At 52.0% G+C, this 14,718-nt stretch overlaps 1 protein-coding gene across 1 annotated transcript in view; it reads right to left on the bottom strand.

Annotated features, from left to right (window-relative positions):
• Positions 1-3,274: 3,274 nt before the first annotated feature.
• CUNH3orf20 (chromosome unknown C3orf20 homolog) overlaps positions 3,275-14,718 on the bottom strand; it is an 86,719-nt gene continuing 75,275 nt past the window's right edge. The window contains exons 13-15 of the mRNA XM_003796268.2: positions 13,992-14,134; positions 3,984-4,118; positions 3,275-3,389 (exon numbers count right to left, since the gene is read on the bottom strand). Of these exons, the coding sequence (XP_003796316.2) occupies positions 3,293-3,389; positions 3,984-4,118; positions 13,992-14,134 (375 nt within the window). The 3' untranslated portion in view covers positions 3,275-3,292. The remainder of the gene's footprint in view (positions 3,390-3,983; positions 4,119-13,991; positions 14,135-14,718) is intronic.

The raw sequence follows: 14,718 nt of genomic DNA, 5'->3' as shown, positions 1-14,718 counted from the left end.
GAACCCGCCACCTTAGGTGTACGTGGCTGGCGCCTTAGCCGGTTGAGCTATAGGCTCCGAGCCCATTTTTTTTTTTTTAAATAGGGGTGTTTTCTTCTTGAGTTATGAGTTCTTTATCTAGGAATTTATATTTTTTCTCCCACTTTGAGGTGTACCTTTATGTTTTCTTGTTTATTTCTTTATTTATTTTCTAGAGACAGAGCTCCCTATGTTGCCCAGACTGATCTTGAACTCCTGGGGCTTAAATGCTCGTCCTGCCTTGGCTTCTCAAAGTACCGGGATTACAGGTATGAACTATCACACCTGGCCTATGTTTTCTTAAAGGTGTTTTTAGAAGACCAGAAGTTTTTAATTGAGGTAAAGTCGGGTCCTGTTTTTCTTTTCATTTTTTTTCTTATTATCCTAAGAAATATTTTCCTCACTTAAAAATCACAAATATTTTGTGTTTTCTTTTAGAAGCTTTATAATTTCTACTCTTAAGTTCAGGTTGATGATCCATTTTATTTTTTTGGGTGGGGGTGGGAAGTGGGTTTTTTTTTTTTGATGATCCATTTGAAATAAATTATTGCAAATGGTGTGAGGTGAAGATCAATTACAGTTTCTCCCACATGGATGTCCTGTTGTTCCAGCACCATTTGTTGAAAAGACTAGCGTGTCACCTTTGTTGATCAGACAAGTATTTATCACTCAGCTTCCCCCACTGCCTTTTGGTGTTTATCCTGAGGATTTTCCATATTGCCTTATGAGATCCAATAATGCAAATTATAGGAGCATTTGATTTTTATCACCCCACATTTCCATGTACTTTGTAACAAGATGGTGTTTGCAGGCCATTTAGTCCATAGTATTGCTGGGGACTATCTTATGTCCTTCCAGAACCTCTCCCCAGCCCTGGGTGCACCTCTATTCTGAGGGATGGAGTACAGCGTGTGGGTTTAGCACTAGGGACCTTCCCCAGTGCTACCACGACGTGATGACTATATGGAAGCCTTCCTGCATCTGGTCCCTTTTTTAATATTGTGAGAAGTCGAATACCCCACCTCCTGGTTTTCCTTCTCATTTCAATTTTCTTTGTTGCTGACTCTAGTCATAGTCTTTCCCTCTCCTGGACCTTCCACTGGGTCAGCCTGAATAAGAATTGGGGGAAGGGCGCTCAGTGATAAGGGGAGACCCTGACTCCATTTCCCACAGTCTATGGGGCTACTTATCATTACGTGTCTTCCTGATGGGCTGAATACCTGGGAGGTGAGTAATCAGATGTCATGGACTTAGGCACAGACAACACACAGCAAGGCTTCCTAACAAAAGCTATGTTTTAGGCTTTGGCTCTAACCCCACCCTCAATTCCTCCAAGAAGACTTCCTAAAAACTGAGTCTTGGGAGAGGAAAGGAATGCTCCATGGATGACAAAAACTGGTAGTCAATTGGTAATGGCTACATGGATCTTTGTGCTGAGATGGCATCACTGAGGTTCAGAGTGTTGTGATTGATTAATGATGCCTGCAAAGGCCTGGGGTTAGGCAGCAATAGCACGTGCCATGCGTTTACTTATCTCCAGAGTATCCACTTGAAGCAGGCCATACTTTCTTGCCTTAGAAAGACTTGGACCTTCCTAAATCCAAAGACAATGACAACAGGAGGGAACTTGAGAAATCCAACTACTCTAACCTGACAGGAGTTTATGACTTTCTCAGTTGAACTAGCAGCTTTTTTATCATGTCTGATTTGTTGGGGATCCTGTTGAGGGTGAAGTGTTATCCTCTCCTGGTGTTTCCATGGGGCAGGGGCTTCTCCTTGTTTCCCTTCTCCCCAGGGAAGGGAAATTTGGTTATGTAGCACTGGACATTCACTGGACTTGCCCTCCACCCTGTCCTTGCCCATGGGCCACTCATTTTTGCCCTCTTCAGTGTGGAGAGCACCCTGGGCAGGGCCAGTGCTGCCTCTCAGAGATGGTCTGCCAGAGCATGCAGCTGCTGAAGTGTACATGCAGACTGCTTGGCACATCCATGCAAGCACCCTGAGCACAGGGCCCATGGGTCAGATCCAGGGCAGGTGAGAGGCTTCATCGTTCATCACAGGCTCAGGCTTGAACCAAGGTCTCCATTCCGACCCTTACCAGAGACCTGCCTTCGGGGTTGGAGGATGCCTTCTGATCCTCATCTGTCCTTGTGCTCCAAAGCGGAGGAGAAGAGAGTGGTTAGACCCCCCAGGACCCCTAACAAACATCAAAGGATGCAGCCTTAAGAACATAGGAGGCCATTTCAAATCCATTTCTGGGAGGACAAATGTGTAATTCAAAAAACATCTTCGAATGATACAAAAGATAAAAATTAAGCCTCAAAAAATTCACACTAAGAAAGCTTACATCACAGAGGCAGTGCAAGTTGTTATGTGTGGGACACTCACCAGCTGCCACCCTCAGATCGGGGTCTGAACTCTCCAGAGCCCTCACCTCGCTCCTGCTCCTGCTCCTGCTCCTGGGAAGTGGTTCTCGTGAACCCCAGACAGTAAGCCCAGAGCTGCTGGCTGGTGTTCTGATGTCCCTCCTGGTGCTGTCTGGGACACGGGACTAGTAAGCACGCCTGAGAGCTTCTGTCTCAGGGCCTGTGATGCTGCTTAAGGCCTCAGGATTCTTCAGGCCTTCTCATGGAGGGGTATCCATTCCACCAAAGGGCACTGCTGCTGGGCTGTCTGGGTGTGGCTCTGGGTCCCTGCTCTTCCAGCCCGCTTCGTTTTCCTCTTCTTGTTTCTGCCTCTCTCTCCCCTCCTTCCTCCCACTCTCTCCCTGTCATAGGCTCCCTGCCTCCCTGTCTCTTCTATCTATGCCACCTCCATCCCTCTGCCTTTTTCCACTTTTCTCTGTTACCTTCTTTCCTACCTGGGCCTGACTCTGAGCCTACCCCTAGTGAAGGGCAAGAGGGCACAGTTCAATCCTGCCCAAGGCTTCCCCAGGGATTATGCTGTCATTGAGCTTGGCCCCTTGGGGTGAGACAGTTTGTGTCCTTGGGAGGGGGAGGTGCTTTGGCTATCTTAACTGGCTACAGAGGAAGTTCTGGGCTCAGGGGATGGGTGTTTCCAAGGACTCGGCCAAGAGCAATTTTATCACGGCTCTGGCCTTGCAGGAGCCAGACTGAGCTGGGCCAGCCCCAGCCTACCCCAGGGCCTCACCCACACACCGGAGGTAGCTCGTTTATTACATAGAGGCTTGCAGGAGGGGCTGGGAGACTGGGGTGCTGGGCTGGGCAGGGGTCCAGGCTGGGGCCCAGCGTGCTCGGTGACCACCAGGGTGGTATCACTTCTTAGTGTTTAGTCTCTTCCAGTTGATGCTCCTCCTACTGCCCCTCCTGGTTCTGTTGACAGGAATCTGTTCCTCTTCAGGCTCTTTCCCTCTAAATATCAAAAAAGAAAGAAGCAGCTTTTGGGGGGGTGGGTGGGAAGGGCTGGTTTGCACAGTGCCCAGGGCCTGGGCCAGCTGACTGAGGTGAGTGTGACCCCTCCCGTGCACAGGTGGGTCTGTCTGGGTCCTGGTGGTACCTGTGACCTTCCTACATGCTCCCAGTTTAGCTTTCTTATCTTCATGAGAAATATGAGGTTTCCAGGCCTTGCAGAACACAATTCATTTCCATTACCACCAGCGAGTCTGTTACCACCAGGGAGTTGGCGGACTTTTGATAGGTACAGCAAGTCCCTTGTGGGGACACAGCAGGACAGTCTCCACCCTTCTTAGACTGACTGTTCTGGGTGGTCGGTTTTTGCTACAAGGTGTACAAAAGGCCACACCACTGCCAGCAGCCCCAGGGAGCCACTGCTATGCCCAGCTGGACAGTGGGTTGGCAAAACAGGCCTGATGTCGGGATGGTGAAGATGACCCATGCTTGGGGGAGAAGTGACTTGCCCAAGGTCACATAGCCACAGAGTGGCCTTGCTGGGCACTGCTGTGAGCCACACCCATTCTGCCAGCCCCAGAGAATGTGACCACCTACTTCTCAGCTTCAGGAGAATATTCCTTCTCCACCTTGTCTCCCAGGACCACCGAAGAGAAGCTTCCTTGGGCGTCTTCTGATGTGGCTACCTTGATGGGTTCAGTGTTGGCCAGGCTCTGGGTGGAGGCTGACATGCTGCAAGGGAGGCAGGGTGAAGAGGGAAGTGATCAGTGGGGCAGAGCCAGAGGGGCCCAGGCATGCCTGACAATGTCCCTTCACTGTTTCGGCTCCTAGAGACACAAGGGTACAAGAGCATCTTCTTCCAAGGGTGGGAGAGGGAGAACCTAACCACCTTGGGGACACAGTGACCTGCTGCAGGTCGGCTTCCCGGTTTGGGGCTGGATTTGCCCTAACTCACCTGTCAGCTATACCTATGTGTGGGATACCGAGCAGAGGAAATGCCTGCAGGGGGTGGGAATGCTCCGTAAAGCCAGGGAGGAGCAATGGCAGCAGGCAAGGAAGGCATCACATGTGGTGTTGTGGGCTGAATGTCCCCTCAGATTCACCTGTTTAAGTCTAAACCCCAGGACCCCAGAGTGTAGCTTATTTGGAAATAGGGTCATTGCAGATGTACTTAGTTAAGATGAGGTCATGCTGGAACCTATTGATGGGTAATCCTTGTAGGAAGGGGGAATTTGGACACAGACATGCACATGGGGAGAGTGCCACGTGGGGATCACGGTTCTGCTGCCACAAACCAAAACACCACAGAAGTGAGGTGAGAGGCCTCACTGAGAAGTGAGAAGGTGAGAAGTGAGGGCAGATCTTTCCCTGGCGCCATCGGAGCATGTGCCCCATTTCCAAATTTTGATCTCAAAACTCTGGCCTGTAGAACTGAGATAATTTCTGTTGTTCAGGCCACTCAGTTTAGGGTACCTGTGTCTTTGGGCTATTATCATAGCCTGGGTGGCTTGTAACAACAGAAATTTCTCACAGTTCTGGAAGCTGGGAAGTTTGTAATTAAGGTACTGGCAGATCCAGCTTCTGGTCAGGGCCCCTGGACTGCAAGTGGCCTCTTCTCTAATCTTACACAGTGGAGGGAGGGTGAGGGAACTCTCTGGGGCCTCTCTTATACTCTGGCCTCTCTAGTTGGTGCCGGGTGCTTGGAGGGTGCAGGGGAAAAGGCTCAGGAAGAAGCATGATCCCTAACCCCAATATTTCATTCATTCATCCATTCAGCTATTCCTACAAGTATTTACTGAGCACCTCTGCCCTAATCTAGGCTCCAAGATTAAATGCACACACCAGTCCCCAAGCTTACAGCCAGCCCCTTAGTCCTGACAATCTGAACCCACCCCCTACCCCAGGCACTGGCCTCACCCCTGTTCTCTCTGCTCTAGCCTTACCCTCTCTCACCCTGTGTACCCCCTTGCTGTCTGAGAGCCGGTTCTCCTCCATCTGGCCTTGTCTTCTCTACTTAAAACCCACCTAGACTCCTTGGCATCCTGCAGGGGTAAGCTCAAGCCCCTAGCATGATGCCTAGCTCAAGGCCTGTCAGAGTTTGGCCCCAAACTACCATCATGTTTTTCTAATAGTCCCTCCTGGCAGCTCTCCTGGTCACAGGTCCCTACTGCATGCCATGCTCTTGCCTGTCCTAGCCCCTACCTGGAATGCCTTTTCCCTTTCCTTCTCTGCTAGGCCTTCTACTCAGTCTTCAAGGCCAGCCTCCGATGCCACCTCCTCTGTGAAGCCCTCCAAGCTCTCGAAGGAGGAGAGATTTCCTCCACCGTCCTCTTTACTTACACCTCTGCCTCAGTGATTATTATGGTGTACAGTTCGCCACAGCCCTGTGGACCTGCTCTGCAATCACCTGGGGTAGGGATCTGATCTTAGCTCCTACTGTGCTTAGTGAACCAACAAATGAACCAAATGATGGGGACATCAGAGGACCACAAACTGACCACTAGGCCGGGGGGGGGGGGCATACAGCCATGCTCCTGGGGTGACTGGAAGGCTCCTGTCCTTCCCTGCTGACACTGGCCAGGTGCTTCACTGGAAGGATGATCTAGAGATTGACACTGAGACCATCCATGGTCAGGGATAAGCAAAGGCCACTGAGGGGTGTGTAACACACCAGTCCTTTCAGCAATTTCAAAGCCTTTGTACTTGACTCAGTGAAAAGGGAAGTGTCAGCAAGAACAGGCATTTATCAGAGGTGGAGCCAACCTCCCCATGGCATCGAGACCCTGTCTGAGCCCCTGGTCTACTTCAGGAAGGGAACTGCTTTCCACTCAGCCCCATCAGGCCCCCAGTCCAGGAGAGAGGTGGTTTAACACCATCATGCATGGTATTTGCTCCTGCTTAGCTCAAATCCGGTCCCTGCCAGGTTCATGAGTCTAAAGCCTCTCTTAGCTCAAGAACCTTCAGTGACTCCCCCCCACCCATTAATGCCTATGGGATCAAGTCACAAAAGTCCTTCCTCTGCCTACTCGGCACTTGCTTATCCTTCAGTGGAGGCTTCCTCGGGCTGGTGAACTGCCACCCCGCAGAGCAGTATCTTTCCTAGCACCATCCCTGGACAGGTCCTGGTAGGTGCAGCTGACAAGAGTGTGGGCCCCAGCACAGTGGATAGGAGGAGAGACCTGGTCTCCTGACCCTGTACCCTCACCCCTCCCCGCCTCTTCTGAAGCGGGCAAGAGGTAGGGGGCTAACCAGTGCCCAGCTTTGAAGAGTTTTCCCTCTTCTGTCCCTCTGGACAGCACTCTACAGCTTACAAAGCATTTTGAGGATCACAGTGGCGTTTATGTAGCACTCTGTCTTTAGTGGGTCACATCCCTGTTTGTAGTATGGTCTGTGTTACACAGAGCACTCAGCAGCGTATGAGGCACTTTGTTCTCGACAGAGTGTCATGTGTTTTCGGAAGTGCTTTGCAGGTAGAAAGTAAATTGCAGTTTGCAGAGCACTTTAGAGTGCCCTACAGCTTACAGAGTGCCCTGCTGTCACAAAGAGCCGGCTGGTAAGGGCGCACAGTAGTTTATAAGATGCTCTCTAGTTTGCAGGGCACACAGTGGCCTCCAAAGCCCTTTGTGATTTATGGGGCATGTGACTTTGTCTTTTAAAGATGTCATGACAGTTTGCAAAGTCCTCTTTAGTCCCCTGGACATGTTACAGTTTACATAAGGCGGTGCGGTTTATTTACTTTGTCATTACTGAGTTCAGTCATCAATGACAGCCTGTGACCCACTCAGCTCACTCCTACCAGAATGCTCCAGAGAGAATTAAGCCTCCCTTCCATAAGGAGATGACTAAGGCCCAGCAAGGCAGAGGCCTGGTGTGTGGTGCATCCCGGGCACGCTGCCTCTCTGGGGCACATCCCTGCCCTTCCTGGGCCTTGGCTCCCTTTCTCTAATGTGAGCACATTGTACCCGGGGTTCCTAGCTCAGGGCCCTGGGGAGGCTTTTCTGTAGGAAGCTCACCTCCCAGATGCACACACTTCTGACAGCTGGGCTTGGAGCCCATGGCATTACTCTCCTTGCTTGCTACACCATGCCAGGCCCTGTGGACAGCACTGCAAAGGGGCATCACCGGACGCCTCCACCCCACACACTCGTGAAGGGCCTCAGACACCAGGCCCAGTGCATGCCTGGGCTCTGATGGTGAACTGACCCCCTGGGACCTAAGTAGCCATCAAGGAGACAGCCCACTAGTTGACACTGGTCCTAGGCAGATGGACAACAGCCTTTCGGAGGGTGTGACAATGGAGGGACAAAGCAAAGGCTCTCAGTCTGGGCTGGTCTTGCCTCTCCACATCTTCCACAAAGAGCCAGAGCCACTGTCCCTAACACGGCTCACTGATCACTTTCCTCAAAACCTCCCACAGCTCTGGCCACACTCCGGAGGGAGGCAGTGCCCTGGCTGGGGGTCAGGACACCCTCATTTGCCTCAGGTACTGTAGTGCCCTGTCTTGAGAGTCCCCTCTTGGCTGCTGGCAGGCTGAGACTCCTCATGTTTCCAAGAGGGTCAGCAGCTCCCCTGCCTGGTCTGCCCTTCCTGCCCTGTCAGCCCCTCCCCATGTCACCACTCTGCCTAGTCCCTGTCCCTTTTGGACCGAGTCCCTACAGGAAAGTGAGCACAGTGGGGCAGTAGCTGTCTTTTCACAGGCACAGACCGGCAGGCACAGACCCACCTTGGGGCCTGCGAATAGCGAATAGGGAACGAATAGCGTATAGTGAATAGTGGATAGCGACTAGCAACTAGCGGACAGCAAATAGTGTGTGACCTCCCTAGGCTTCCCTGAGCCTGAGGCAGGCCTGGGAGCCCAGCAATTGTCATGTGCAGGTGGACGCGGTGCAGATGCGTGAGGCTGCCACATCCTCAGTACAACCCTGTGCGTGTAGGGCTGTTCTTCCTTAATCAGCTACTGACTGCCAGGAAGCTCTTTTGATGGTTTGGTGGCTTGGCCCCCATCTGGGTCTCAGAGACTAGGCACCAGCAAGGACAAGCGCTTGGCTGTCCCTGTCCCTACCTCTCTGCTGTGCTGGTGACTGAGCCACAGGATGTCAGCAAAAGCCCCAGAGGGGAAGGCTGAGCATTGAGAGGGGCCAAGCCAGGTGTGGACCCAGGGCCCAGTAAGGTGGTCACTACCTGCTACAGAAGGAAGGCACAGGCTAGGTGGGATACAGGGGCCTCCAGCCTCACGCAGCTCGAGTCTCCAGGCCAGTACTGGTCCCAGCTGGGCAGCTGTTTCCAGAGCCTTCTTTGGGTCGGCCTTATCTTGGGGCAACCCACTCAGCCCAGTCCTGGGGGGTCCAAGACAAGGATATGGACACTCCCCTTGAGGGTGCACTGCCCACCCCATAGGCTCCTCCTCTTCACCTACCCCAACTCAGCCTGGCTGCCCACCGAGGGCGCAGAGAGGCTCCTGGGTGGGCCCATGAGTGAGGAAGGAGGTTGCATGTGAGCACCCCAGGAAGCCTAAAGGTAGGGAAGCATTCACATTAGAATTCCAGGCTGTGGGACAGGGACAGAGATAGGCAGGTCTGTGCAGCAGGAGGGAGACTTCCTGGCAGCCAGTGCAGGGTGGGGAAGGTGGGGAGGGTGGGTAGGAGCCAGCCCCTACCCTGGGAGCTCAGCTCACCAGCTTAGGAGGGCAGCCCCCTTCCTCCTGCACTCGGCAGCAGGCACTAGTACACAGCACCCTCTACCCCTTTTTAATTGTGGTTGTAAAGCACATAACATAAAATTTACCATCTTAGCCATTTTCAAGTATACACTGTATGCTTGAAAAGTATCCAGTGTTAAGTATATTTGCGTGGTTGCGCTGCAGAGCTCTGCTTCATCTCCCCAGATGGGAACTCTGCCAGTGAGACCCCCGTCCCCCAGCCCCTGGCCGCTGACTCCCACCTTCTACTCTGTGTCTCTGTGAATCTGGCTTCTCTGGGATGCTCTGTAAGTGGAGTCCCAGGGCATTTGTGTTTCTGTGACTGGCTTGTTTCACTCAGCATAATGTCCTCAGGTCCATCCACTCCCAGTGCTAGCTAGCGGAGTTTCCTTTCTTTTTAAGGCTGGGGAAAAAAATCCTACTATGTGGTCAGACCACTTTTCTTTAACCATCCATCCATCCATTGATTTCTTTCTGCCTTCTGGCTACTGTGATTAGTGCTGCTAATGTTTTTGTGTTTTTCTTCTTTTCTATTCTTTTTTTTTCATAGTGGCCATCTTGATGGGTATAGGTGATATCTGATTGTGGGTTTGGTTTGCATTTCTCTATAATTAAGATCGTTCACTCTTTTTCACATGGATTGCCCAGTCTTTGGCTCAGCCAAGGTGATACAGTACAGGTCATGGTCTTGCTCACCTCCATATCCCCAGTGTGAACATGAGGCTGAAGGAATGCCATTGACTTTTAGGCCAAAAAATCAAATTGGCCTTGGAGGGAGGAGCTTCCTACCACTGGAGGTGTGAGAAGTCGCCTGGCAATCAGTGGATGCTTCCGGCTGTCAGCCAGCACTTCCTCTTATTGACCTGAACTCTGCCTCCCTGGGATGAAAATCAGCCCAAGGTCATCCTTCAGTAAGCATTTCTCAAAGGGCTCTCAGGCACCAGCCCTAGGGATGAGCCACGACACAAAGAAGGGAAGTAGCATGTTCAGGGCACATGACACAGAGTCACCCAGCCCTCCACCTGGCACAGTTTAACACCTGCAGGAGACATGCAGTCTCCTCCTAAGCCACTGCCTGCTCCTCAGGAAGGGCCCTCTGTCCCTAGGTGGCCCCAGCCATCTGGGCTTGCCTGAGTCTGGGGCCTGCCCCTAAGCCTGCCACCATCCACTCTCCCTGGGGAGTGGTCTTTGGCTGGACCTGCCCCTACCCTTCTGCTGTTTGCCAGAAGCCAGTCCATGTACTAGGTGAGAGCCCACCCCAGCCTCAGCCAGAGCTCTTGGGCCTCAGTGGGGAGCCCTTCTTCCTGGTACCCTCAGCCAAACTCCTCTGCTGGTTCCTCTGCCTGGTTCCAGCCCTGCCTCTCCACACTGACTTCACAGATGCCAGGCCAAGACTGAGGACTGTCTCTGTGGCCAGCTCCCCCGAAGAGAGAAGGCCTGGGTGCCCTGTGCCTGGTTGGAGTTGGCTCCTGGCCCTGCCTCCCTGTGCTTATTCTGTTGGCCAGTCGCTTCTCCCCACCTCCCTTCCTCCACAGAATGCCTTCCTAGAATCCTCCCTTTATGCTGGCACAGAAATACACTGTGGGTAAGGAAGACGTGATTTCCACCAAGGGGCAGTGAAGGCCCCCACTTCCTAGAACTCTAAATGCAAAGCTGTCAGACACAGATGACCCAGAGACGAAATGGCAGCTCCAGGCTCAATCCTTCCTTTGCTCTCCACACTAGTGCTTTTGACTTCTAAGCCTATTTTTCAGTGTGATGGTCAATCAGGCTGGGACTTCAACAGCCACTGAGGGTAAGCCTTTCAAACCCAAAGGCGAACATTTGTTTCTCCTCCCAAACCATCTTAGCAGCTGAGCATATCAGAGCTTTGATTTTTTCCCACTCAAGGGCACATGGTGTACGGCCAGGCCGTGCACAGATGTCCACCCTCAGGCTGCCACTGGACCCTGCTCACTGGGAGCCCCTGCACAAGCTGCTACCTGAGCCACATGTGCCCACCTTATCTAAAGGGACACCGTGAGTTTTCACCTGGAACTTTCTGGAATCCAGGTAATTGGGGCTACGAATCTAGTCACCCTGCTAGGAGCATGGAGGGTGGGGTGCTTTAAAAACACCCACAAGCTCTTTGATGCTCCTTCCCCTTGAGGAGGTGGAGTGTGAGTCCCCTCCCCTGAGTACGGGCTGTTGAAGCAGCAGAGTGTGTGATGCTACCTGACTTATGAACTAAGTTACAAAAGGCAAGACAGTTTCTATCCAGCCCTGTCTTAGGACACCCATTCTTGGAACCCAGCCTCTGTATTTGAGGAAGGCAAGGCCACTTGGAGCAGCCATGTGTGAGTATCCTGGCTGACAGCTGCTCTGGCCACTAGGCAGAGTAGTGAGGGGGCCTTTGAGCTGACTCAGCCCCAGCCAACTTCTGACAGCAACTGCTTCAGAGGCCCCCCCACCACACAAGAACCATTTAGCCGAGCCCAGTCAGCTCTAGGACCATGAGAGATAATAATAAATGATGGTGTGGTTTTACACTGCATAACTTAAGGTGGTCTGTTTCACATATAGAGATTACAGGAACTGTTGCTATGGCAATATTTTTTATTAAAGATTCCACTCCCCTTTTTCTCCTCAGTACTCTTGAACCATCAGCCAAACAAGCCATTCTACAATTTGGAGGAGTCCTGCTGGTTTGCAGTTTCAGGAATCTACCCCTTTCCATTTTTAAGAACCTAGCACACCCTTGCCTGTAGGGTTCTGCTTTTGTGTGTGTGTACTGCTTTGTGTTGTAAATCTAGTTTTCTGATTTTTCCCCTACCATTCCTCAAAAATTGTTGAAAACTGTTGACTCAGACCATTAAGTCCGTTCAGAACCCTTGACTGTAACGAATTAGGAGACCAGAAGTCACTTTAATAATAATGATGATGTCATGAATGACTGCACTTAGTAGTCTATTAGTAACGTTAGTGACATGACAACACTCCCAGGTACTGGCTCCCTGGATCCCCACAGTATAGTGAGAACTAAGTTTCACTTGAGTCAGAAGCACAGGGTAAGTGGTATACACAGGCCACACAGCTACGGGAGGGGGCCAGACTCCTTTTACTGCCCCCACCCCCATGTCAGGCATAGGCTGCCCTTTCCTATTAAAGAATGTCTTCCAACCGAAGCCAAATAAGAGCTACATCTCTTTGTAACTACCTTTGACATCCCCCACTGCTATGGTTTGGATTGTGTCTCTCCAAAATTTACACTTTGAAATCCTCACCCCACCCCCACAAAGCAATGGTATTTAGAGGTGGGGTGTTTGGGAGGTGATCAGGTCATGAGGGTGGAGCCCTTGGGATTGGGATTAGTGCCTAGAGAGCCACCTTGCCCCTCTCCCGTGTGAGGACTAAGCAAGAAAGTGCTGTCTACAGGCCAAGAGGGTCTTCGCAGGACACTAAATCTGCCAGTACCCTGCTCTTGGACTTCCCAGCCTCCAGAACTGTGAGAAGTAATGTTTGCAGTTTACAGCCACCCAGTCCATGGCATTTTTGTATAGCAGCCTGAACAGACTAAGGTGTGCACGTCCCATCTTCCCACTGTTTCTGAAATGCCTTTGTGTGTGGCCTCAGCTCATCAGCTTGGCCCTCCCAATGATGTCCTTTCCTCCCCTCCCCCCTCTGCCTCTGCTGCCCTCTGTCTTTCTCCCTGGGGTTGTCCATGAACCTCTGGAGATGAGGCCTCATGTCCTTCTCTGCACCTTCAGCATCTGCCCTTCCTAATGTCACAGGCTGCCCCCGATCCTGCCTTCTCTGCTGAGGGCTCCAAGGCACTGGAGTCACTTGGCATTACCTCCATGATGCCTCTTGGTGTGAGTGTCCCCCCAGCTTCAGTAGGGCCAGGCAGTCAACCTGACAAGACACAAACTCAGCTCACTGGGGTGAGACTGGTGTCAGGACTCCTAGAAAACTGAGGACTCTGAGGACTCTCTGTGGCAGTCAGGGTGCCCAGACTCGGTGCTCTGAGGGCGTAATCTCAGACAGCTCCAGGTCTGGTTTTAAATAACACTTTCACTTATTTCATCGTTGCTTTACAGTCTACAAAGCTCTTTAACAGTCATACTTTTGTGCACTCCTCACAGCAGCCCCCTGAGATGGCAGTTAGTATCCTCACTGTAGAGACAAGTAACTGAGGTCAGGGAAGCCATCTGATGGATGCACAGCCTCAGCTGGTGCAAGTGGAGCAGGGCTCCCATCCTCAACTGCACCCTCCTGCCCAGGCATTCTACAATCTGCTCAGGTTTCCTTAGTGTAACTTTCAGGAACTTCAAAGCCCAGTCCCTTCCTGGACTAGGCTGTATTCTACTTGAGCTGAGAGACCTATGTTTGATCAGCTTACAGGAGCTGGACCCAGGTGTTGCTCAACAGATTGGCAACACCTGGCTGATAAGCGCTCAGAAGGCTAGTGGAAGGCTTAAGCCAGCCCTTCCTTCTCCAGGCCGGGACCACCCCACACTTGCTCATTGTTTATGAGGCCCTACTGGCAAAGAAGCAGAAGTGGGGTTGGGCAGGCGCACAGGCTGCGGGTGGAGTGTGGGGGAACAGAAGAGGGTGTAGCTGGGGCTCCTGCTCACCAAACCCCTCTCTTCGTTATTCCTCCCAGAAACTGTGCACTGTCCCAAAGAAACCAACACCTTGGCCTTGCTCACTCCTCGCCTCCTGCTCTCATCCCTCCCCTGTCCCCCTGGAAAGCCCTCCTGCCATAGCTTTTACCTGCCATAGAGGAAGGCCTCACTCCCCATCTCTGGCCCCCTCCCAGAATCATCTTTTGGCCCCACCCATCCCCCCAGTTCTCCTCCCACAACCTCCTTCCCTCCCCAAAACTTGTCTCCTAACACCTCCCCCATCCTGAGTGTTTCCTGATTCACCTGAATTTGTAGTTGTCTGGCAGGAAGTAACCCATTTTGCAATCCTGTCGAGCTCGAAAGATCTGTTTCAGCAGATTCTTCTTGCTGAAGCCATAGCCATTCAAAACACGGCCCCCAAAGAGGAGTTTTCCCCCAGCAAACATCTGTTGATGGACAGGAAGGAAACAGAGTGGGAGAGGTCTCTGCATCAGCCCTGCAGCTGAGAGGATGGTACCGCAGCCTCTCTGAGCTTGTGCTGGAATGCAGGCCTTTGGTAGCTGGGGCAGGAGGAGTGAGGGGTGGCTGAGCCTGCTCTTGCTCAGGCCCCACCCCGGGTCAGAGGGCAGCCATGACATCCCAGCTTTTGTCCGAGATCAAATGTCATTTCACACATAGGCTCCCCTGACCCCTGGGGCCAGAAAGGTGCCCCCTACCCCCAGCTCTGCATGCACTGTTCCCCTCCTCTGTGGAATGGGAGCCCCTTGAGGGGAGGGCTCATGTACCCCATCCCCAACCTATAATTCAGTCTCCAACAAGTAGACACCAATCTAGATTTCTGTGTAAGGATATTTATCACAGCAATATTTGTTAAGGAAGAAAGGAAGAAAGAAAGGGAGGGAGGGAGGGAAGAAGGAAAGAAGGGAGGGAGGGAGGAGGGGAAAAAGGGAGGGAGAGAGATAGTGGAAGAAAAGAAGGAAAGAACGAAGGAAGGAAGGAAGGAAAGAAGGAAGGAAGGAAAGAAGGAAGG

The sequence above is a fragment of the Otolemur garnettii genome, unplaced genomic scaffold, assembly GCF_000181295.1.
Source record: "Otolemur garnettii isolate 467f Iridium unplaced genomic scaffold, OtoGar3 scaffold00101, whole genome shotgun sequence".
Taxonomy (NCBI): domain Eukaryota; kingdom Metazoa; phylum Chordata; class Mammalia; order Primates; family Galagidae; genus Otolemur; species Otolemur garnettii.
The sequence above is the reverse complement of the archived record's forward strand: the minus strand, read 5'-3'. Positions and strand labels throughout refer to the sequence as shown.